Source organism: Misgurnus anguillicaudatus, chromosome 20 (assembly GCF_027580225.2).
Source record: "Misgurnus anguillicaudatus chromosome 20, ASM2758022v2, whole genome shotgun sequence".
Classification (NCBI taxonomy): domain Eukaryota; kingdom Metazoa; phylum Chordata; class Actinopteri; order Cypriniformes; family Cobitidae; genus Misgurnus; species Misgurnus anguillicaudatus.
The window spans coordinates 17,197,598-17,223,598 of NC_073356.2; the positions used below are offsets into that span (position 1 = coordinate 17,197,598).

The 26,001-nt window shown below is 38.0% G+C and overlaps 1 protein-coding gene across 1 annotated transcript; it reads left to right on the forward strand.

Moving 5' to 3' along the window:
- The first annotated feature begins 888 nt into the window (after positions 1-888).
- Positions 889-20,412, forward strand: galnt12 (UDP-N-acetyl-alpha-D-galactosamine:polypeptide N-acetylgalactosaminyltransferase 12). The gene is made up of 10 exons (XM_055220250.2): positions 889-1,928; positions 2,228-2,397; positions 3,839-4,028; positions 4,396-4,581; positions 6,480-6,597; positions 6,979-7,155; positions 11,678-11,809; positions 14,537-14,650; positions 15,185-15,340; positions 18,913-20,412. Exons 1-10 carry the CDS (start codon positions 1,567-1,569, stop codon positions 19,048-19,050), a joined length of 1,743 nt encoding a protein of 580 aa, XP_055076225.2. The 5' UTR covers positions 889-1,566; the 3' UTR covers positions 19,051-20,412.
- Positions 20,413-26,001: the final 5,589 nt, after the last annotated feature.

Here is a 26,001-nt window from a genome sequence, read left to right on the forward strand (position 1 = left end):
TACAATGTAGTGGTGTTGGTTAGTAGCCTTATTTTTGGGGTCCCCACTTTGAGAACCACTGGTTTACATTGTGTACTATGAAGTGTATCAACATTTCACAACATTGTATTCTTATGTTTTACATGACTACACACATCATTGCTTGGATTATTAAAACACTCTTTTGAATTTACACAATACAAACCTTCAATTAAAGGTGTGGTACTCAAATTACCACCTCACCCATGAGGCGTCTTATTAATAATTAAATGGTAATTTGGACAAACATACATCTTGTTTCTTTTGGCTTTATTTAATGTCATTTAAGCTTGCAAGCAAGAATATTTGGCCTAAATTGTGAACCATTTTGTGGACTGTGAAATGGGAACTGAATAAAACCTGACAATTTAAAAAGTTCATTTAAAATTTAGTTTGACCTCAGAGAGTGGTGAACATTTTATTTTTAGTTTAAACCCCTCCTTTCACTGATCATTTGTTAAAAAGTCATATTAATGTTACAGTCAGTTTGAAAAAAAAATGTAAGGTAGTCACTAAAGAAAGAAAGTTTACAATATTAAAGAGACATGACATCCACTGTGTGTTGTGTTTAGGTTTAGTAACTTGATCACGTGACAGTAAACTTTAACTGTGCCACCCGGAAGCAGTGTAAAAGAAGAACCACCCTGGCCAAGTTAATGGAAACATGGGATTTGGGGAGTTTAGAGTTAAAATGAAAATTTACGCTACCTTAAATTGTCAAAGAAGACGAGTTTGGTTACCCAGTGGTCTTATATTACAAACGTACAGCTCGTGCGCTAAAAGCATAACGTTTAACTTAAGTTATATTAAGGAACAAACTTAGCGCACTTTCATGCATGGTCATAGTAATGATTTTATTTATACACTGTAACGGACGCGCACTAAATGGATTTGGATTAGCGCTGCTGTCACGGTACGTAACCCCTGATAAGTCTGTGATTTGACCTGAATTTCTTTATGTAACGGTAACTGTTATACCTACTCCAATTCTCACCCATCCAACAAACGTGACTGTTAATCTGATCGGACAAATCCTTCATCGATCTACATACTGTGGGATGTGCTACTGTATGGGCGTGTCTTAAATCCTAGTAAGAACCCTAGAAAGTATTATCACCCTCTTAAATTCGTTTTGAGTCAGCTGATTTTAGTATTTACGAGCGTCAAAGACGCGCATGTTTTGCGCAGTCTGATTATAACATCGCAACGCCCCAATATGCGTAAAAAGTACGCATCGATGAAGCGTAAACATGCGGTCGAGATGACTCGCTAAGTTTTGAGACACAGCCAATATTTCAACAGTTGTTTCTTGCCAGGCTAAATCGCGTGCAACTACCGCTTTGCTTATATCGCATTCAGTGTCTGTCATAGGACCGTTAATGAGTTTTTCACCACTCTGATTTAGTTTTGAAATGAAATCCGGCACTTTACAAACATGGGATCTTCTATATGCGACTGCGAACTTCGCTTGAAGTTCAACTACTAATAAGATTGAACTTTGGATGACAAACAACCGAAAGGAGGCTAAACGCTCGAGACGGACACATTATGGCAATATGTGGCAGACGTAACCGGTCCAAGTTAATACTCTGCATTCTCGGAGCTTTTGTCGCGGGATATTTAATATTTCCCAGAGACACGGAAAGTAATAGCCGTCCGGAGAGTCGAAGGGAAGTAGCGGCCGACAAGCTCAGAAATGTGGACGATGAGTTCTTTAAGAGACCTGTTTATGAGAAACCTCCTCTGGATATCAATGCTTTAGGGGAGATGGGCAGAGCTGTAAAACTCACAGATCTAACCGAAGAAGAGAAGAAAGAGGAGAGCGAGAGCCTGAAAAAACATCAGATTAACGTTTATGTCAGTGATAAAATATCACTACACCGCAGACTGCCCGAAAGATGGAATCCACTGTAAGTCTATGGATATGTCTAATTTATTTTTTCCTAAATCCATGTCTGTTCCCAGATTCCTCAGTCTGTCTGTGTGTCTATCCATTCATTTAGGATACAAAACTTTTATTTTAGAAAGCTTTTAATTTTTTAAAGCTGTTTAGTGTCCACAAAGACTTATCATACTTAGTATATTTTGTATATGTATTTTTAATTTATTGCCATTTTAAAACATGCAGTCTTTTACATTGTAAATATTCCTTAAATTTGCATCACCATTACATGCACCAAAGCATTAACTACAAAATCTTTCTATTTAGATGTCGAGCCCTAAAATATGACTACCCTAGCTTGCCCACAACATCAGTGGTGATAGCTTTCTACAATGAAGCGTGGTCCACACTTTTAAGGACGGTGCACAGTGTCCTGGAGACCTCACCTGACATGCTGCTTGTAGAAGTCATACTGGTGGATGACTACAGCGATCGAGGTATCAGTCCTAGTTTAAAGTTCTCATTCAGCAAGGCTTAACATTTAAATGTCATAAAGTACATGAAATAATGTTGTTGTTCAATCTTTAATGTAGTTAACAGTTTTGGAGACTTTAGTCAGTTTAGTTCAACTTTATTTCATTTCCCGAAGGCAATTTTGTTGCAGCAGATATATATATCAAGTATATCACACAGAACATAAAAACACAATACATTCACCCAATTCACAAAAGAATTTAAAAAACCTTATCTCATATTTAAAAGTTTCACAGCTGATGGGACTGAATGAATGAATGTTAAATCCCTATTCAAGTGAATGTCTGCTGTATTTATGTTAGACAATAGCTGTTTGGGACATCTCCAAGAGGGGCGGCATTAGGGATGGGACGATTACCGGTTTTACCATTAACCATTATAAAATGTCCTGACGGTTAGTATAATTGTTTAAAATTTAATTATCATTACAACCGTGTTTAATTACAATGATTTTGAAAACTGTACATCCTGTCCAGCCAGAATCAGTTTGACGCTGGCACGTACATGCAACATAAGGGTTAATGTATTATATTCATTCATTTCAGGGACATGAAATATTAAATTGTGATTTTCAAAAATAAAACTTCAAATCAGTTTTTAATTTGAACAAAACCACGATAATATTGATAACTTTGGTCACTATAATCATGCTATGAAATTTTCATACCGTCCCATTCCTAGCTAGCCTGGCTCCGCCCTCCTACGTGCTTCCGCTTAATTTTCATTTCGCTTCAGTACTACGTCTGGGACTGCTCTGTAGAGTTTCGTTTTCTCCTGCAAAAATCTGCAGGTCCAATCAGTGTGGCTAAGAACGATGACGTTGAGGTCATGCGTCAGTTTGAGTTGTAGTTCAGTAATGGCAGCGGAGAAAGACGTGAGAAAAGCTATTCGGTCCGTTGTTGCAAAACTGCCGAATGTACAGAAGTTAAAGCCGGAGCAAGAACCAGGTTTGCTAAGTTTTGTTCGTCTGTCTGATTATTCGTACTTGTTGTTTCCGGCGCATGATATACGTCACGACCACACGTTAGCGATTGGTTATGGCAGATTCAGAGTGACTCTGGGCAGTTTTAAGCTTCAACAGAGGACCCTCCTTAACGGAAGTAACGCTTTGCAATGGAGCGTGGCCAGACTTTCTGTACAAATAAAATGAATGTACGAGAGTCTGGTTGGACCAGGCTAATCCCTAACATCAAGTGAACTAAATTGCTTTGAATGAACTCCCTACTCTATGTTTCTTTGTATGAAAAGCATTTGCTTTGTAGCTTAACAATGTATTCATCCAAACAGATTGTTATCAACAATGCACGTATTATACATGTAGTCAAACCACTTTTTATTAAACATAAAAGCCTAATGTGAACATATTTTTGTATTTAAGCTTTGTTAATTTTTTTTACCTCACAGATCATTTAAAAGAGCCTCTGGAGAAATACATTGCGAGTTTGAGAAAGGTGCGTTTGATTCGGGCGAGGAAGAGAGAGGGTTTGGTGAGAGCTCGGCTTTTGGGGGCATCCATCGCCACGGGAGATGTGCTGACCTTCCTGGATTGCCACTGCGAGTGTCATGAGGGCTGGTTAGAGCCTTTGCTCAACAGGTGAGGTTGTTGAAATGCTACGAACCCAAAACGTGCATTATGGTTACAAAATACACATTTAACTAGAACTTATCTGTTGGTCTGTTTGCATAATAAAATTTGCATGGCTTTCCTGGTCAAGCCCAAACTAGGTGTCACATCACAGTTAGATTTATGGTAATTCCCTGTACTGTTTCTCTTCTGTTGATCTACTATGGTTCCTGAAGTTGAATTGGTAAAACAGCTTAGCAGTGCAAAGGTCATCAATTCAAAACTAGGGAGCGCATACTGATAAGAAATACAGTATATAGGCTGAATCGCTTTGGATATGCAATTTTGCTAATTCTCTAGAAATGGATGTTTATCTTTATATTTCTGCTTCTTGTAGAATTAAGGAGGAGCCTTCTGCTGTGGTGTGCCCAGTAATAGATGTCATTGACTGGAACACCTTTCAATACCTGGGAAATGCGGGTGAACCTCAGATCGGAGGATTTGACTGGCGACTGGTGTTTACTTGGCACAGTGTCCCAGAATATGAGCAGAAACGCAGACGTTCCTCCACTGATGTCATCAGGTTTGTAATTCAGAGCCCAGGCATGAATTAAAGGGATACTCCACGTTTTTTGAAAATATGCTCATTTTCCAGCTCCCCTAGAAACAATTGAATTTTACAGTTTTGGAAACCATTCAGTCGATCTCCGGGTCTGGTGGTGGTACAACTTTTAGCATAGCTTAGCATAATCTATTGAATCTGATTAGACCATTAGAATTGTGCTCAAAAATAACCATAGAGTTTCGATATTTTTCCTATTTAAAGCTTGACTCTTCTGTAGTTACATCATGTACTAAGATAGATGGAAAATTAAAAGTTGTGATTTTCTAGGCAGATATGGCTAGGAACTATACTCTCATTCTGGCGTAATAATCAAGGACTTTGTTGCCATTCCACGGGAGCAGGAGGCGCGATGATATTACGCAGCGCCCGAAAATAGTCCCCTTGGTATCTTTCAATAGCTCGGGACTATTTTCGGGCGCTGCATAATATCATTGCAGTTTTATTTTGGCAAAGCTTGTTAATACAGCTGCTAGAAGCAATAATTGAAAAAGTGAATTACCGGGGTGTTGTCCCCAGACTTCACAGAGATCTTTCATACTGCATGTCTTAACTATGTCTAATTTTTTAAATGAATTTGAGTACATTAGATCAGTGGTTCTCAAACTGGGGTCCGGGGCCCCCAGGGGGGCCGCGAGATGGTGCCAGGGGGGCCCCAATTTTATGTCATTTTATAAAATACATTAATTTATCATGAATTCTGTGTAATTAAACCTAAAAAAATTAAGGCTACTAACCAACAGCACTATTTTGTATAACTTAATATGTTTTGTTTAATTAAAATGTTAAATTTTAAAACAGTTTTTTGTCATAAATTTTCTTTGGGAGGGCCGCGAAGGAATTTACCGTACACAAGGGGGCCGCACGCTGAAAAAGTTTGAGAACCACTGCATTAGATTACTGACATGAAAGCAATGCAGGTCAGATAATAAATAGCTCCTTAAAGGTATAGTTCACTAATGATAAAAATTATTTACTTTCTTTTTCAAGCCCGTAGATCAGGTGTCTCAAATAGGGTAAATATTTATGTTTGCAAAGCTTGTAAATATGACTGCTAGAAGAAACAAACAATTGAACAAAGTGGACCACCAAGCGTGTTGTCCCCAGACAGTTATATGGGCAATTCCATGCAAATGTCAACCTTATCATGAAAAGTAACGTTTACACAACGATTTTAACAATACTAATATCTCAGATGTAAATATTTTGTGGTTTAAAGGCGGGGTGCATGATTTTTGAAAAACACTTTGGAAAAGGGAGTCGGGCCGAGTACCAAAACACACTTGTAGCCAATCAGCAGTAAGGGACACTACTAACCAACATCGTTGGCTGGGTTGTGTATGTGTGGGATGGGTCTATCAAAAGAAGGACCAGATTCTATTGGGGTAGGGGCGTGTTTGTTTAGGTGACTTCAAATGTCAACATTGACTTTCAGGGATCATGCACCCCACCTTTAAATACCCATGCAACATTTTTTTAACCAAAATTCATGAAAAATGAAAGCGGTGGAAAGCATCTGCTTTAATTTTAGCAATCACAGCTTTGAGACCTCACCGAACACTGTGGGTTTGCACTAAAAGTCATGGCCGATGAAAAAGCATTGTGCTCAGTACATTACACATTAGGTCAGTAGGCGGAGAGTAGGCGGTCTTTTGTGGCTGTTTGAATGCATTCGACCACATGAGCGTCTAAAGCACAAAAGCAATCCGGTCGAATGTGTTTTCGACTACCTCTAAATGTGTTTGAAGGTGGACAAGCTCAAAACATTTTAGACCTCCACTTTTCTTAATACCAGGTGCAAACAGGGCCTAACAGTTTGCTTCATTCTGTCTTTAACATCTAACACTGCTTTGATCCAGGTCTCCTACCATGGCCGGTGGTTTATTTGCAGTTAATAAGAAGTACTTCCATTACCTGGGCACATACGACACGGGAATGGAGGTGTGGGGTGGAGAGAACCTGGAGTTTTCATTCAGAGTAAGTTTAGGTTATTTCTCTTTAAGTTTTGTTTGTTAGTGAGGAAAAAGTCCAGCAGACCTTTTTTACAGATGGCCACCATCGTCGATTGAAAATGTGTGATGAGACACACAAGGTCAGGAGGTCGGCCGGCATCTTTATTAAAGATCTCGCCAGCCAGGACCATGACTAAACCGACCTTCACTCTCAGGGTTTTCTTACTCATAGTACTCCCATTAGTCAGCTCGCTCGCCCCTGAGGCAGCAAGCGGTGTTACTTAGCAATGGCTCACCGGTTCAGTAGTGCCGTTTTTCCAGTGGAAGGAACAGCATTAGTGGATAACCAAGTAATACAAACCAGCTTATTTAATTATGTAATTACGTGATGCTTATCTCTGATCAGATCTGGCAGTGTGGAGGGAGTCTGGAGATCCACCCTTGCTCGCACGTGGGTCACATCTTTCCGATGAAGGCGCCATACTCGAGGAGCAAGGCCTTGGCTAACAGCGTGCGGGCAGCAGAAGTCTGGATGGATGAATACAAAGACATGTACTACCACCGCAGCCCCCTTGCACGTCTGGTACGCCTACTTGTACAGTCTGTTGTGTGACTCGGCTTTTGTTTGCTTGTCTGCTCATTTACCAAGACAACGTTTATCACAATTCAATCTATGTGACAGCTGTGCCACAGTGTAAATCGACTGTGACCTTTCATGTGAAAGAGGATATGCATATTTTTTGCTGTTTACTAGAGCTGGGCGGTACAACTTGATATTATACCTGCGTATCTTTTTGATCACAATCAGTATGTGTTGAAGTGCATGTATTATGTTTTTAGCTTTTTAGGTAATTTTACAAAATCCTAAAAAGTTATTTTGGCCATTTAGATTATTATCACATAAATGAATGATATTGAATGATATTTAGTCACCAATATATCAATACAGTGTAACAAATAGCTATAGTAGATATACAGTAGCGTTAACTAAAACATTTTAATGTTTGAAAAAATACCACTCCCAAGGGATCATGCACATTTTTAAGAGATGAATTGTTGGGGCAAGATCTTTGAATCGATTCACTGAGACACACCCAGGAAGACATACCTGCACCTATGCATTTTTTAGTGTGCCATGAATGAAAGACATGTGTTGTAACTCCTCAGGTGACATTTTTACTCAAAGTGAAATGACTTCTTGAGAAGTGGCATCTCTTTTATCCCGTGTGTTTGTCATCCATGTGACCTTGTCATCTATGCACCCCGCCAAGCCCTGTAGTTAAAGAGATAGGTGTACTTATTGATATATCGGGTAACTCTTCTGTAACTCAACCTTGGAGATGTTGCCAGGTTGGCACTAGTCGCTTTAAATCTATCTGATGTAATGCCAGCAGATTAGGCTCTTTCTCCATCCTCGAGTATAAACCACAGGCACACACCTGGCGTGCCAGTGTGGATCAGGTTTGACAACCTTCATACCCTTCTGCTACGTTATGTCGTAAGATCGCTCTCTTTTTCACCCTCTGAGTCATTTTTATTTATGGCCAAAATCTCTGTTGTGTCCCAAAGATTGCCAGCAGGGCACTTGGTGATGGATCTCAATGGTCTGAATTTTTAATTTGACAGTAGTTTGTCCTGTACATACCCACTTCAGGGAAAAAACACAGTTTTTGCATCGATTGCTTATTTTTGACTTAGGAAAACATTTATGAAGAAAATCAATACTGTTAAACAGAGCAATTTATCATAAAGCAGCCAACAGGGAAGTTATGGAATAATTTAAAGTAATTTTATAGAGAAAGTGCCATGAAAAACATTGACTGCATTTCATCTTTTCACCCTGTCACTTTTTCGGTAAAGGAACGAAAATAGCTTGATAAAAAAACAAGAATAACTTGCTTGAATATGTTCCTTTAGTTTTTTGTCATTATTTGTGTTGGGGAAAAACCAAACATAAAGAGTGTTTATTGCATAAATAATTTTTATATGTGATTTTAAACAAAGACGGAGTACAAGTGGAAAAGACTAGGCATGATCAGTCAGTTGTTATGATCAAATTACATTCGTGCGAAAATTATTAGGTTTGTCCCCAGTTCAAAGTCGTACCAAAGCCAGTCCCTCCAGAAAGACGCGATTATGCGATCGCATGATTCAATGCATAATCAGCCAAAGTCCGCATATTTATGGGGGAGGCCCATTTTTTATAAATGAGCCGGATTTTCGCAGAATTCTGCTCGCAAAATATGCGGGGTTTGCATGATTTCATAATCCCGCATTTTCGTACCAAAAAGTCGTATATGTCTTAGCAGAAAGTTGAAAATTTTTGCATTTATTTCACATATGCACTGCCATGTCCCCGGTTGTCATGGGAATGTAAGGAAGTGATGTAATTATATGGGTGATTCTCACGAAAACTTGGTTTTAAAAATGTCAAGCATGAAAATGTAAAAATTGCTTAAATTTACTTTTTTCCCACCAGACATTGAAAAACAAAGCCTGGAGTAAATGGGAACATTAATTTAAAAACTTTTACTTATCATTTAACACTTTTTGTAACATAATTAAAAAAATTTGTCCTAAAAAATCTCATTACCGCAACAGTCAAAAAACATCAACACTGACATATTTTCAAAATGACATGACAAACCTGAAAGAACATAATTTGGAGATTCTGCACATGCATTTAAAATCAAAGTATTATGCTTCTATTAATTAAATTAACATTTAATAAGCATCTGTTGCGGTAATGATAATCAAAATGTCGTGTGAGCATTCTGACAAGACAATATTTAAAATTAACTGTAAAAAAAATGATCTTACCTGGTAGCCATCTTGAAGTAACTGGTCCATGTGCTTGGTCACTCAAAATCAAACTTTATTAAAATTCTGTATGTGTGCTTAAACTGTTCTCAAAAAGTGTTGCGGAGGATGAGAACATCAGGCATGGACACATCATTTTCCTCATTTTTCTTCATTATTATTATACATGAATATTCAGTAAATATTTTTTCTGTCATCTAAAGTAGTCTAGCAAAACATCCATTTATTTTTTTTCTTAATATTTTTGTGTTAATTTGATTAAATTACAACATAATGCATGTTCAAACACAGCCGGACACATTGCGGTAATGAGAATTTCAGCAGAAAATGAGATAAAATTTCCAATTATAAATTCTTATGTTGAAATCACACATTGTGCAAGGTAGAACACAGTATTGTGTTAATTCTGATGCTTTTTAATGTTACTATATTACACATTTTAAAGCTAAAATCATTAGTGCCGTGGTGTTTCAATGGTTTCGTGAGAATCACCCATATGATGTGAACATGAATGAAAAGCTGCAAACAGTTTTTGCAAGTTCCCGCAATTTTGGCAAGTTGCTGCAATTTCATCGCATAAAATTGCACACATATCCTGCATTTTTTATGGCATTTTTTAATAAAACGTGCCGCAAGATCAAGGATTTTTGCCCGCAACAATCACAAAAAAACTTTGTGTTTTTCTGGAAGGACTGCAAAGCTGTCTTATTTTTCATTTGTGAGGAATTCAAGTATATTGATAGTTAAGCTTCCAAACTTCCAGCCTTCAAAAAAATACGTTAAAGGGATACTCCAGCCGAATATCAAAATTACCCCATGATTTACTCACCGTCAAGCAATCCCAGATACATATGTCCATCATATTTCCGACAAGCACATTTGGAGTTATTTTAATAAATGTCCTTGCTTTCCCAAGCTTTATAATGGTAGTAAACAGGGATCAAGATACAACTTCTGACCAAAGAAGTGCCTTTATCCTTCACAGAGGTAATCCACACAACTCCAATGGGTTAATAAAGGACACTTGTGCAGGTAATCGATGCAATTTTGGAAGAAAAATATCCATATTTCAAACTTTATAAACTATGATAACTAGCTTCCGGCAATGACACCATCTTGGAAAAGTTTTAGCGTAGTGAGCGTTAGTTGCCATGAGTACGTTGCACAGTGAATGTCAAGAATTGAGTCCAAGATGACGTCATTACTGAAAGCTAGTTATTATAGGTTATCAGGTTTAAAATATGGATATGTTTTACAAAATCGCATCGATTACCCGCAAAAGACCTTTATTAACCCCTTGGAGCCGTGTGGATTACATCTGTGAAGGATGAATGCACTTTTCGGGTTTCAAAGTCAGACGTTGTTCCCGGATTCCAGTTTACTAAGCTTGGAAAAACAAGGACATTACTAAAACAACTCCAATTGTGTTTGTCTGAAGGATGATGGACTATGGATTATGTGTCTCAGATTGAGTGAGGGTGAGTAAATCATGGGGTAAATTTGATATTTGGCCTGGAGTATTAAAAGCTTTAAACCTGCTCCATACTGTACTGTATGTCGTCTTATGCCACGTTTTTTCCTGCATCATACTAAAATGTAAATCATTATTTACTGAAACTCTTTATCTTTGTCATCTGAACCAACGCAAACATCTTATGTTGAACTATTATAAGTGAAGTGTAGTTAGCATGCACTCCGTACCATATAAAGGGAAGAAACTGCACAAACTTTATTAGTTTGTGTGTGCATTGTCAACACAGCATATTTAAGTACAGTAGTGTCAACTGATGTTCCTTATATGTAATATCTCCAGCAGCAGTGTTGGGTTTATCACTCAACAGTCACCTGCTGTAAGGACAGTTATGAGGGGATATCCTGATACAGAACAAACAACAGGCCCTTGCCCTCTTTCTACTTCACCTTGATAAGGGTTGCACAATTGTTTCTTCTATAAAGGATGTTGAAAGATGTTGTGGTTCACCACTGCTGGTTATTGCATCCAAATGCTTTAGTAAACAGAATGAAAGTGCAGTTTGACTGAAGGATGTTTAGTCTTATAACTCGAAAACTGTCAGTTATACTCCAAGTCGATATAAATGAAGTTGTCTGACTTGTATGAAAAGAGGTTGTTTGTACTGGACCTGGAAATCCAAAATATCAAACAGACCCTGGGTCCTAACTCTTGTTACCCCCTATTTAAGGACATAGTGATCTGGATTCTCATGACACACTTATAAATGTTAAATGCTAATACTTATAAACTAAATCTTTCTTTCTTATTTCAGGAGGCATTTGGTGATGTGACGGAGAGACGGAAACTTCGAATGCGTCTTGGATGCAAGAACTTTAAGTGGTACTTGGAGAACATCTACCCCGAAATCCAAGTTCCAGAAGACAGGCCTGGGATGTTTGGAATGGTAAGGAAAGATAAGCTTTTGTATTTATACTTGCATAGCTATTAAAGCACACAATTGCGGTTCTGAAGCTAAATAGCAAAAAAATAAAAATGGCAAAATAGATTTTTAGCAAACCTAAGTTCAATCGTGACAACTCTTGGGATAAATTTAGTTTAAAGGTGGAGTCCACGATGTTTGAAAAACGCTTTGGAAAAGGAGACGGGCCGACTACCAAAACACACTTATAGCCAATCAGCAGTAAGGAGCGTGTCTACTAACCGACATCCTTGCCGGGTTGCGTATGTGTGGGGCGGGTCTATCAACAGAAGGTCCAGATTCTATTGGGGTAGGGGCGTGTTTGTTTAGTAGGGGTGGCACGGTTCATGAAAAAAATCCGAACCGTTCGGTTCGCTTGTCTCGGTTCGGAGCGCCTGTGTGCCGTACGGTTCAACGGTTCATGGCCTGCGCAATGTAGCCTCATGCCCTGTATGTGACCCCAGATAGCGTGTTCCCCTTTCGCGAATAGTGCGAAAGAAGAGGTGACTGGTGTGGAGAGTGAGTGCTGCCGGTCATGTTACGTGTAGAAATGGCAAGAGGGAGAGAAATGGAAGTCTGCCCGGAGTTGGAGGATGCGCCAGCGTCGTATAAGTTTGGTGTGTGGAAACATTTTTTATTTTATGTTACCTATGATGACAGCGGAAATAAAACAATAGATACAACCACACGCGACAGCCTTCTCTCCGACCATTTATATAATCTGAGGTAATGAACACTGTTTTACGTCTTTTCGTATTCAGCGCTATTTTTAGCCTTTCATTGATAAAACGAAAGCGGCTGATTTCCGCGTAGTTTCATTTTGCTAGCGTGTGAAAGTTGCGCGATCTTATTTCATAAACTGCCCCTTAAAGTAATCAGGACAGAAGTAGTCAAAAGTGGACAAAAGAGACCTATTTAAATATAACAGGTATAAACGTTATGTTTCTCTCTCGTTCACATATACTCTCTGCAGTATTTAAGCAGCCTCTCAGTAATAAATCTTAGAGCTACACTGAAGTAGGCATTTTGATAAATGCAAGTTATCTTTGTGTGCTAAAAAGGCACATAAGTTCATGTAGATGGCAATACACATTCTCTTTTTTGCCAAATAAATGAAAAGCATGTTGAAATCATCAATGTCTTCCCTCTTGCTGTATCAAAATCTCACCTGGCTTTTCTCAGAGATGGTCCCAATAATGTCCTTAAAGTCAAATTCAGTTTGTGCATGATTACATGATATAACTTTTTTAATACTGTATCCTAAATTATGGATAATTAATACATTAATAAGATAATACATTTCTGGAGTGTTAAAAATTAAAAGAAAAAATAACAACAAGAACCGTACTGAACCGAGAACCGTGACCATAGAACCGTGATACGAACCGAACCGAGGGTTTTGTGAACCGTGCCACCTCTATTGTTTAGGTGATTTCAAATATCAACATTGGCTTTCAAACATCGTGGACTCCGCCTTTAATGTCTTTGGTTTGGGTGGCACTAGAAGATCTGTGCTGCAGAGCAAATATGAAGATTTGTTACTGCTAATATAAGGAGAGACTGATATATTGCAGTGGCCAGTATATCAGTCGATATTTATTTGGATTTTTTTCCCCCTCAGCATAAGTAAGTCTTTTTATTTGGCCAGAACATTTTTCTGTTACTTAAATTTGTTGTTTAGAAAGGAAAGACACTCAGATGCAAAGGCAAAGTCTGACAGACAGTAAAAGTTACCAATCATTATTCACTTTTTAACATGATGCCATGTTGTGTTACACACAACGAAACTCTGGTATGCAGAAAGTTTTATTTTAACAGTACAGTGAGATGTCAGATCCACATTAATTAATCTACAATGTAAATATGTTAAAAGTACTTTAAATGGGTATATTTATAAATACTATGCATGAGGGTTGCATAACAATTAATTGCGACTAATCGTTTGCAGAATAAAAGTTTTTGTTTACATCATATATGTGTACAGTGTATAATAATTATGTATATATAAAAACACAGATGCAAGTATATATTTATGCAATATTTATATATTATATAATTATATTTTTTTCTTAAAATTATACATACCAGGCCTGTGTGCATATTTATATATAGATATTTATTATACACAGTACACACACATATATGATGTAAACAAACTTTTATTCTGCAAACGTTTAGATCAGATTAATCATTATGCAACCCAACTATGCATAACAAAGGTTCATTTAGTTTCACCAATTTTCTGTTTGTCTCTCATTTACTGTAATTACATCTGTGCTATATTGACCTCATAATGGCCAGTACTGCTTTCTAAATATTGGTATCAGCCATTAATTTTTTTTTAAACGTATCGTTCAACCACTAATATACACTATCAGCCTGCATCTCAGCTTCATGACTAAACTAGGTCATATAAACCAGTTAGAAGCTTTATATATTCTTTTGTTGAAGGTACAAGTCAGTTTGAGTTTAACCTTACAAATATCTGGGTAAAAAGAACTGACCAAATCCTGAAATTAAATCCACCAATCAGCACAATGTTATCATGTTAGAAATTAAGCCAATATCTACAGCATTTTTGCAGATGAGTTAAGAAAACGTCATCAATTGACATGACAGACAGAAGCTTTTATTCAACCATCAAAGCTTTCTACACCGTATGTGAGTGAATGTATACAGAACTTAATGTTCATCTTCTCTTTATACCTTTAGCTAAAGAATAAAGGGAAGGCCAACTACTGCTTTGACTACAACCCACCTGATGACCATAATATTGCTGGACATCGCGTCATTCTTTACCCGTGTCATGGCATGGGACAAAACCAGGTAAATTCTGAAGGTGGAAATGGCTGCATTAGTGTTCAATTGTGTTTGTTCCTTTTCCAGCCACACAACAGCATACACAGACATCATTCTTTCTCAGAAATATACATCTAAGTGTGTCTTAGTGCGTTAAGACAGCCTCATACTGTAATATGCTGCAGTACATAGTGGGTTGTCTACTGCACGCTTGTTTTTAAAGTGTCTCCAGAAGCCCGGCACAGCAGTGTGACTTCATATATCTCCCCCAGCTCTGCAGGGAGGCAGGCGAGCTCTGGAGACTTATCAGTGCACGATACGATCCACATGTACGGCACAACAACACCATTCTAATAAATTCTCTCCATGAATGCAAGACAAAAGCCCCTGTATTTCGGCTTGATGTTGTACATACGTCCCTCTCAATCAGATCGAGCATCAGCAGAGTGTTCCAATTAAGATTTTAAGTGTTGATGTGATGAACCCAAGCCTGTGATAACTGTGTCAATACACAATGATGCTAAAAGCATCTTCTTTGCTGTTTTTGTTTTTATATGAAAGTTCTTTGAGTACTCCACACTTCAAGAGATCCGTTATAACACGAGGGATCCTGCCGGCTGCATCGTGGCAGATACTGTTTCTACCTTCCTTACTATACATCATTGCAGTAAACTTAAGGAACCTGTGCCCGAAGATCAGAAGTTTATTTTCAGAGAGGTGAGATCACACAACACGTCATTGCATGCGGGCTGCAGATCTCATAGCTTATTTGGTAGAACGTGACATTTGCAACGCCAAAGCAGTGTTTGTATTAAAAAACAGCAAACTCCTGGTGTGCAGATTGATTACATGGGTACGTGAACTAAATGGCACGGTGCACACTAACAAGGGTACATTGTAGACTTAAAGCAAAGAAATCTCTTAATGGGCCAGGTACATGACACATTGAGGTGTTACCTGAGAAAGTCACTGGTAGCAGGTCAAGAGGTTTGAATGTGGCTTGTGCTGAAATTTTAGTAGCAAACCTTAATGTGAACTTTTAAGGGACATTGAGCACCTTAAGACCATTGTGACGACAGACAGGGATTCTGGAGTTGGCAAATCTTGCTGTTAAGGACTTAGTTTTCAGAGAAAGGCAGAGAGCCCTGAAACTTTACCTAACAGTTTATACAAATACTGGAAAATCCAATAGACTTAAAGCAGGCACCCAGAACGACCTATCAACCGCTTAGTGATATCCCAGCAACAACTAAGAATACTCAAGCAATTGCATAGTGGTGCCCTAGGAATCACCCAGAACAACTTAGCAACCACATAGCGATGCGCTAGCAACCAACAAGAACAACCTAGCAATTGCATAGTGATGCCCTTGCAACCTCAAAGAATACTCTAGCAATTGCATAGGGATGCCCTAGCAACCACCAAGAGCATTAGCAATCCCAGAGTAATACCCTAGCAACCACATAGCAATGTCCTAACAACCACCAAATACACTCTAGCAATCCCATAGCAATTCCCTAGCAACCACCAAGAACAACCTATCAACCGCATAGCGATGCCCTAGCAACCACAAAGAAGACTTTAGTAACCACATAGCAATACCTTAGCAACCACCAAGAACACTCTAGCAATCGCATATTAATGCCCTAGCAACCACCAAGAACACTCTAGCAATCGCATATTAATGCCCTAGCAACCACCAAGAACACTCCAGCAATCGCATAGTAATGCCCTAGCAACCACCAAAAAACTCTAACAATTGCATAGCGATGCCCCAGCAACCACCTGTAACAGCCTAGCAACCACTTAGCAATGCCTTAGCAACCACAAAGAACACTTTAGCAATCGCATAGCACTGCCCTAGCAACCACCAAGAACAACATAGCTACCACTTAACAATGCCCTAGCAACCACCAAGAAGACTCTAGCAATCATATAGTGATGCCCTAGCAACCACCCAGAACAAGCTATCAACCACATAGCGATGCTCTAGCAACCACCAAGAAGACTATAGCAATCATATAGTGATGCCCTAGCAACGACCCAGAGCAACCTAGCAACCACATAACAATGCGCTAGCAACCACCAAGAACAACATAGCTACCACTTAACAATGCCCTAGCAACCACCAAGAAGACTCTAGCAATCATATAGTGATGCCCTAGCAACCACCCAGAACAAGCTATCAACCACATAGTGATGCTCTAGCAACCACCAAGAAGACTATAGCAATCATATAGTGATGCCCTAGCAACGACCCAGAGCAACCTAGCAACCACATAACAATGCGCTAGCAACCACCAAGAACAACATAGCTACCACTTAACAATGCCCTACCAACCACCAAGAAGACTCTAGCAATCATATAGTGATGCCCTAGCAACCACCCAGAACAAGCTATCAACCACATAGCGATGCTCTAGCAACCACCAAGAAGACTCTAGCAATCACATAGTGATGCCCTAGCAAAGACCCATAGCAACCTCGCAACCACATACCAATACAATATCAACAACATAGCAATGCCCTAGCAACCACCCAAAAAATTCGAACAATTGCATAGCGATGCCCCAGCAACCACCTGTAACAGCCTAGCAACCACTTAGCAATGCCTTAGCAACCACAAAGAACACTTTAGCAATCGCATAGCACTGCCCTAGCAACCACCAAGAACAACATAGCTACCACTTAACAATGCCCTAGCAACCACCAAGAAGACTCTAGCAACCATATAGTGATGCCCTAGCAACCACCCAGAACAAGCTATCAACCACATAGTGATGCTCTAGCAACCACCAAGAAGACTATAGCAATCATATAGTGATGCCCTAGCAACGACCCAGAGCAACCTAGCAACCACATAACAATGCGCTAGCAACCACCAAGAACAACATAGCTACCACTTAACAATGCCCTAGCAACCACCAAGAAGACTCTAGCAATCATATAGTGATGCCCTAGCAACCACCCAGAACAAGCTATCAACCACATAGCGATGCTCTAGCAACCACCAAGAAGACTATAGCAATCATATAGTGATGCCCTGGCAATGACCCATAACAACCTAGCAACCACATACCAATACAATATCAACAACATAGCAATGCCCTAGCAACCACCCAAAAAATTCGAACAATTGCATAGCGATGCCCCAGCAACCACCTGTAACAGCCTAGCAACCACTTAGCAATGCCTTAGCAACCACAAAGAACACTTTAGCAATCGCATAGCACTGCCCTAGTAACCACCATGAACAACATAGCTACCACTTAACAATGGGCTAGCTACCACCACGATGACTCTAGCAGTCACATAGTGATGCCCTAGCAACGACCCAGAGCAACCTAGCAACCACATAACAATGCCCTAGCAACCACCAAGAACAACATAGCTACCACTTAACAATGCCCTAGCAACCACCAAGAGGACTCTAGCAATCACATAGTGATGCCCTAGTGACCACCCAGAACAACCTAGCAACCACATAGCAATGCTCTAGCAACCACCAAGAAGACTCTAGCAATCATATAGTGATGCCCTAGCAACGACCCAGAACAACCTAGCAACCACATAACAATGCCTTAGCAACTGCCAAGAACAACATAGCTACCACTTAACAATGCCCTAGCAACCACCAAGAAGACTCTAGCAATCATATAGTGATGCCCTAGCAACCACCCAGAACAAGCTATCAACCACATAGCGATGCTCTAGCAACCACCAAGAAGACTTTAGTAATCATATAGTGATGCCCTAGCAATGACCCAGAACAACCTAGCAACCACATACCAATACACTATCAACAACATAGCAATGCCCTGGCAACCACCCAAAAAATTCGAACAATTGCATAGCGATGCCCCAGCAACCACCTGTAACATCCTAGCAACCACTTAGCAATGCCTTAGCAACCACAAAGACCACTTTAGCAATCGCATAGCACTGCCCTAGCAACCACCAAGAACAACATAGCTACCACTTAACAATGCCCTAGCAACCACCAAGAAGACTCTAGCAATCATATAGTGATGCCCTAGCAACCACCCAGAACAAGCTATCAACAACATAGCAATGCCCTAGCAACCACCAAAAAAAACCTCTAACAATTGCATAGCAATGCCCCAGCAACCACCTGTAACAGCCTAGCAACCACTTTGCAATGTCTTAGCAACGATCCAGAACACCCTAGCAACCACATAGCTTTTTCATTTTGAAAAATGTAAAGCACTTTTTCCTGTAATGCTTTTCTCTCCTTTTGTCATAAATTCTCATAACCTTTGCATTGGCAGGATGGCACACTGTACCATGTTCAGACTCAGCTGTGTGTCGAAGCAGTGGACCGGACAGACTCCGGGAACCCCGGACCCGCTCTCCGAGCCTGCTCGGACTCTGCTTTCCAGAAATGGTTTTTTGAAGAAAAAGCATAACAGAGGTCCTCTCAACATCTTTCACCTGAGATACAGAGGGCATTTCATATCGGCAGCTCCCACAAAGTTTATTGACCATTCCTGTCTGTTAGTGCTTTATAGTGCCTACATGAGTAATACAACACAGACTGTATGAATTAAATCAAGGGATATTTAATATATTTCAGCAATTCACTTTTATTTCTTTCTTTTTTTGGATCGTACATCAGAATCTATTCCTTGGAGTCTCTATTCATTCCATTTTAGTACATTTTAAAAACACTTCGCTCATTGTCGGTCTCTGGTGGAATGAAAAAGCACAATTGTTGCACGAGCTGGTACATGAAGTTATTTTGAGATGTTTACTTACTAGTGCGTTATTCATTCCTCCTGTTTAACTATTATTTATTTAACATTTGAACACATCTATTGTGTCTTTAGTTTTGCATAGTTTTGTATAAACCATACACCTCTGTAATCTGGTTTCTAAGTCAGATGCTCCTTGCACTTATTTTTGGACGAGTCCATGTTCTTCATGGCCACTAGATGGTGCCAAATCCTCTTTTTAACTGGACGTCCTGTGGTGTCCTCCATCTTCTTTCATGACTTGGTACGAGTGTCTGTAATTTCATTAGATCTCTATGCTGTGATTGAAATGCTTGTAAAGATGTTACTCATACAGTATGTGTGTGCAAGTGTTTGAAAACTCTTGTAGTCATTCACCTGCTATTGAAAATGGGGTGTTGATTATTTGAGGACAATTAAATAGAGATATAAATGTCCTAATAGATACTAAATTGTAATACTTATTTTTAGTTGAAGAGAAAACGATGCTGAAAATATATATATTTTATTATGTAGATACAAACCTTGTATGCAATTATGACCATGGGTCAATGTCTAAAAATGATGTCATTTTGTTAACTTATCTCTCATGGTTATTTATTACATCTGTTAATAATGATATGGATGTTGTTGAAGATCTAAAATGTGCCTTTTGGGTGACTGTTAATGAAGTTTATGTAATTTCATCAGTTGAAAATATTGTTAATGATTAAATATATAGTTTATATTAACATTTTAATTATGATTGAGAACCTGAACATTGTCATGAGGCAAATTTGTTTACTTAGATTAACAATTGAGAGCATGTGAAATTCAATACCGGACAGATGTTTGCAGGTTCTGCAAAGATAAGGAGGTTTAGAGATTAAGATCGATGGGTTTTAATGGGAGTTCATTGTGTTTGCACTGGTTGACTTTTTCTTGTCTGTCAAAGCCTTAAAATGAATGGGGTTGGGATGTTTAAAGAGCTGGATGTGTCATCTTGAATGGACAAAAGTCCTATTTAAATCATTTTGTTGCTCATACATAGCCTAAATATCTATGGTAGTGCTAATTTTATAATAAAAGTAAAATATGGAAAACGACACATTCTTAATAAAAATGTGGTTTAAGTTCTAAAACATAAGAGAAGATTTGTATATTAACTGTTTCAGTACTGCCCCTAATAGTGTCCCAACAATATAAATGGCCAAATGCACTGCATTGTTATGAGTTATACATTATTTTACTTTATATTTTGCAATGCAATTTTTTAACCATATCAATGCTGCAAGTAAACTTCAGGTACATTTATGCTGTTATACAAGTGACCTTATATCAGTCTTTCTTGTGTTTTGTTAATGCATTTGTGTTTATCTATTTTCTAACTTAACATGAATTTAAATTGGACAGATTTTGCTAGGGCTGCAATTCAGATTTGTTTACCATAAAACTGCTGGTTTTTACTGATAAAAATAAAGCCAAATAACATCTCAAATGTGTGCATGGTTTTAATTCGAGGTAAATATATTCATCACGTCATCTTTACGCAATATCGCTCCTTTAAAAGACACGTAATATTTGCCTTGGCTATCTTTTCTCCAAGTTGGTTACTGGGAAAAATAAGACGCTTGAAACGTTTCCTTTATACACCACTAATCGTATCACCTCCAAATCATTTATTTAAACACAGAGAGAGAAAATCGAGGTGTCTTTGGCAGTGCCGATCTGATAGGCTTGAAGATGCGCAGCTGAGTTTGAGGAAGCGTTCGCGCCAAGACGCTCCTCAGCGTGCGCTCTGCCCCGCAGTCATTCTCAATTACTCATTCATGATGTGCGTATGTTTGATATTTCACACTGTTCGTGGGTCTCTTTTGTATGGTGTCATCTGCTTCACGCTCCGGTGTCAGGATTGGGATTAGTGTGAAACACTTGGAAAACAGGGTCACAGTGTTTCTTCTTCTTGAATCGCTGTGGAAAACCATCTTTCTTGCATCCGTGAAACTTTTTCTTCTGCGATGTGTGTGTAGTCACACGGCCAAATGGGATAACGACCGCGTCACTTTTTAGCTTAAGAAAGGGGCATTAAATATTGAAATGATCTCTCTATGTTGAAAACGGCTCTCACCTCCTTGTGATGCATTTGGGATCTTAGATATGAAGGCAGCTCGCTCGCCCACGTTCCATGTGTTGCTTAACAAGGTCTCACTGAATACTCGAGCTTCTTTTCAGAGATGGAAATAAGCTGGAGTTGGCAAAGAAAGATGAAAATGACACTGACAGATATACACAATCGATTTCTACACTTTCTGTCGAACCAGCGACTGCTGCATGGTGTACAAGCCTGAATAGAACACCATCCTCAACATTTTTGTTTTTTCCATTCAGGTTTAGAGGTAAAATAGGATAGGCCTACATATATCCACTTTATTCGTTTTTTTTATTAAGTCAAATAGATGTTGATGAAAATTGCACAGAAAAATTGCAAATATTACACTAATATAAGCTGCATTTCAATACGAAGGTTTTAGGGGTGTCCAATCTTTTTCCTACCAAGGGCCAAATATCAAACCGTGGGCCAAAAGTAAATGTTGCTGTGTTAAATTAAAATTAAAGTTGCCCTGATTCTCATAATGTATAATTTTCTAATATTTAAAAAAGAAATAAGCAAACATTACTCTGTTCATGCATAACTAATGAATTTCATTTTCTACTGTTGTAAAAAGAAATCATTTTGCTAATCGTTTTAAATTTCCTTTTGTCTGTGTGCCACTGCCTCAACCTCTCCATTATTGTACTACCAGAGTTTGTTGAGTTTCATGATGCATGCTGCTATACAACTTCAAGTATGCATGTACATTAAAAAAATATTCACTTTAATTCCTTGGATTTAATTGCAATTTACATTTTTGTAATGTAAAATAAAACAAAAAATGTAAAATTTTACAAAATGAATTAAAAATGAATTAAAAAATGAAAATGAATTTAATGAGAAATATGAAAATCTTCGTCAATGACGTTTATCCTTTTTCCTTATATCACATGGAGTGACAGGCCAAATTCATTGACAGGCCAGGTCATTGCGGGTCAACAAAAATTGTTAAAATTTTTAATAATTTTTTGACAAATGAAATTAGGCATCAAAAACACATTTATAAGCTAATAATACAAATTTAAAACCTTAATTAAAAGAAAGAGCACATTGTAAAAAGTGAAAAGTTGGATCAACTTTAAAAAATTACTTCAATTGGTAACTTAAAAAAAAAAAATTGGAAAAAATATTTTTAAGGTGTTACCAATTGAAGTAATTTTTAAGTTAATCCAACTTTTCACTTTTTACAGTGCATAATATTCCCAGTTTAAAATCTATTTGTAGTAGAACTGTAAAAAAAGTTCAACTTTAAAAAGTATGTTTTCAGGTTGTTAAAAATGTTGAGTTAATTACATTTAAAAACATATTAGTTGGCTTTTTTTACTTTTTTCAGTTGACTAAAATTTTTAAGTTTAAATTAACTTAAAGCAACACCGAAGAGTTTTTTTACCTTAAAATAACATTTCCAAAAAAGTTTCAGTCGTTCATCCAATCGAAACAGGGTGAACGGCACTTTCACATTCGCTTTGCAGCCCTCTATCGGCCAAAACCGCACTAAAGAAGTTTCCAACCGTCGGGTAGTGGTCCTGTAGTTCGAGTGAAAACTACAAAAACTTGCTTTACGGCAGACCTACAATCCAATCAGAGCCAGCTATGCTGCAGTATTTACGACAGTGGTAATGAACAATTACGCTTCCAACCTGTAGGGGGAGCGAAGAGCAAAAACTCTTTAGTGTTGCTTTAAAATTTTAAGGCAACCAGGCAACTTACTTTTTTAAGTTTAAACACCTTTTGTTGACTAAATATATAAATTAGCCTTAATTTGATACACTGGGGGTCCTTTCTCCTTCTAAATATCCATTAAGAGGTCCTTTGCATAAAAAAAGGTTGAAGACCTCTGCTTTAGAGGGATTTGGGGTATGCTCGGCGAAAAGTTGCTTATTAAAACAAACAAACAAACAAACAAAAAACATTATGTCACAGTTAAGTGTACTATAGTACGGTTTAAGGTCTTTTTGGTATCTTCTATAATTACAAATAAAAACCATTCTGGTTCTTTTGTAAGCATTAAACAAAGAAGAATTGTAATTTACAATTACAGAATTGAATTTTGTTTCTACATTGTAAAAGTTAAAGAGTGAACTTGAGTTTGGTCATTAATGAAGCAATTGTATGCCAGGAACTTTTTCATTTTAATGTTACCTGTTATGGCTCCTGACCAAGCTTTTTACAGTATATGACTGACTACTGATGGGATTTTATGTATAATTTAACTTCCTCTGGGCTTGTATTCTGTATATTTCACTCTCTATTTTTCTCTTTCTCACCTGTCACTCTCTCAGCACTTGAGCTAATAAATAGAAAACGCATTCTTTTACATAATTATTACGAACTATATCCATTTTAAATTGCAATTTAACTAATTTGCATTCGTCAGTTAAACTTGGACACAGTTTTGCACCAGTTTTCTCAACATTATTTTCGACTTGTTTTATTCACTTGATTTATTTATGGACAATTGCCTTTACTTGCCTCTGCCATTTCTTTCTCCTGTCTGACTTAAAGCTTGACATCTTTCAACTGCTCCATCTAAAATGCCCTGTCTTGGAAACACAGCCTTTATGGACGCTGATGGCAGACATCCTACAGAGAAAGTTAACAGCATAACTCTCTCATCTGTTCCTCTGTGATTTGAGGTGATGGTAAAAGTTGCTCATACAGGGAACTAACAGACTCAAACAATGAAATAAATGCATTGTTGTTACTTGCATTGCTCTTTTTACTTTTTTATTGAGAATGGTTGGACAAGTTTCAAATAGGCATACTGTAGTGATATGTAAATGTGGGCAGTAATATAATCATAAATGTGGGTTTCTGACAGCAAACTATTTTTTATTAATAAAGTTAATAAGAAGAAAGTTAATAAAGCTTATAATAAGCCAATGTTGCAGTCAGATTAGCATCAAATTTCACAAACCTCTGCTTCATTTCTAGGATTGTCATTGTACATTGATTTGAATGGTTTTTAGGTAGTGTTGTAGTCAAGACCATGCACCTAAACCAAGACCAGAGTGTGTCGAGTCTAAGACAAAACCAAGACTTTGGAGGGTTGAGACTGAGTAACGACCAAGACGAGACCAACACTCCTCAAATTCATATGGAAGATCCACAAAACCTTAAAGCTCTAAATTCATAATTAAACAACAATGAAATATCATTGCAGAGGTAAAATTTTTTAAAGTGTTTTGGCCATTTTTCCTTTATTTGAACAATGAGTAAAGAGAGAACAGGAAAGTACAGTAAGGAGAGAGGGGTATGGGTTCGGCAAATGACCACGAGCCAGGAATCGAACTTGGGTAGCCGGAAGTGCGAAAGCACCACATGTTGGAACGCTGCCCAGTACACCATCGGCTCCAACGCAGAGGAATTTTCCTTTGTTTTCTTTGAGCAAACAAACACTATGAAGCTAATATGGATTTGTTCAGAGCTATTTTCAGAGTCCAAAACTAAAAAAACTGTAGGTGTGAGCAAAAATGTGCCATTTTTGGGAGTGTCCTTTAAATGCAAATGAGTTGATCTCTGCACTAAATGGCAGTGCTGTGGTTGGATAGTGCAGATTTAGGGGTGGTATTATCTCCTTCGTTTTTTCACATGCTTGCAGAAAATGGTTTACCAAAAAGTTACTGGGTTGTTCTTTTACACATTTTCTAGGTTGATAGAAGCACTGGGGACCCAATTATACACGGAAAAAGTCAGATTTTCATGATATGTCTCCTTTAATAATGTTCACAAATAATTAAGCAATGCACCAGCATTTAAGAATATCCTAGCAGCTGTGGTCTTGACTGTTTGACAAATAAGACACCAGGGGACAACAAAACCAATCACAAGTTGCATGTGTATATTTGTGGCAATAGCCAACAATATGTTGTATGGGTCAAAATGATCATTTTTTATGCTATAAATGATTAAGATATTACAGATCATGTTCCATAAAAATATTTTGTAAATTTCCTACCGTAAATATATCCAAAATTTATTTATCATCATTAGTAAGGTGTTGCTAAGGACATCATTTAGACAACTTCAAAGGCAATTTTCTCAATATTTTGATTTTTTTGCACCTTCAGATTTTCAACATTTATTTGTATCTCGACCAAATAGTGTTGTTAAATATGTTGAGTCCTATCCTAACAAACCATACATCAATGGAAAGCTTATTTATTCAACTTTCAGATGATGTATAAATCTCAATAAAAAAAGACCCTTATGGTTGGTTTTCACAAATGTGGTCGAGACAGACACAAGCCCAGAAACACACTTAAAGGGGACATTAGTGTTGTAGTTCTCGAAACCGGTCTCAAGACCACTTTTTAAAGGTCTTGGTCTCGTCTTGGAATCGACCGCATTTTTACTCAGTCTCGTCTCAGACAAAGAGGACTGAATTTTATTTCAAGACCGGTCCAGACCACAACTGATGGCACATCACAAATTTATTTTTTTATCATTAATTTTATGCATTTTATTCAGGTTTGGCATATGATGTTGGCATTGTT

Coding starts and splice junctions, on each gene's coding strand:
- galnt12 (XM_055220250.2), top strand. CDS start 1,567: ATGGCAATATGTGGCAGACGTAACCGGTCCAAGTTAATACTCTGCATT. Junction 4,582..6,479: donor TCCTCCACTGATGTCATCAG/GTTTGTAATTCA, acceptor GCTTTGATCCAG/GTCTCCTACCATGGCCGGTG. Junction 11,810..14,536: donor GGCCTGGGATGTTTGGAATG/GTAAGGAAAGAT, acceptor TTATACCTTTAG/CTAAAGAATAAAGGGAAGGC.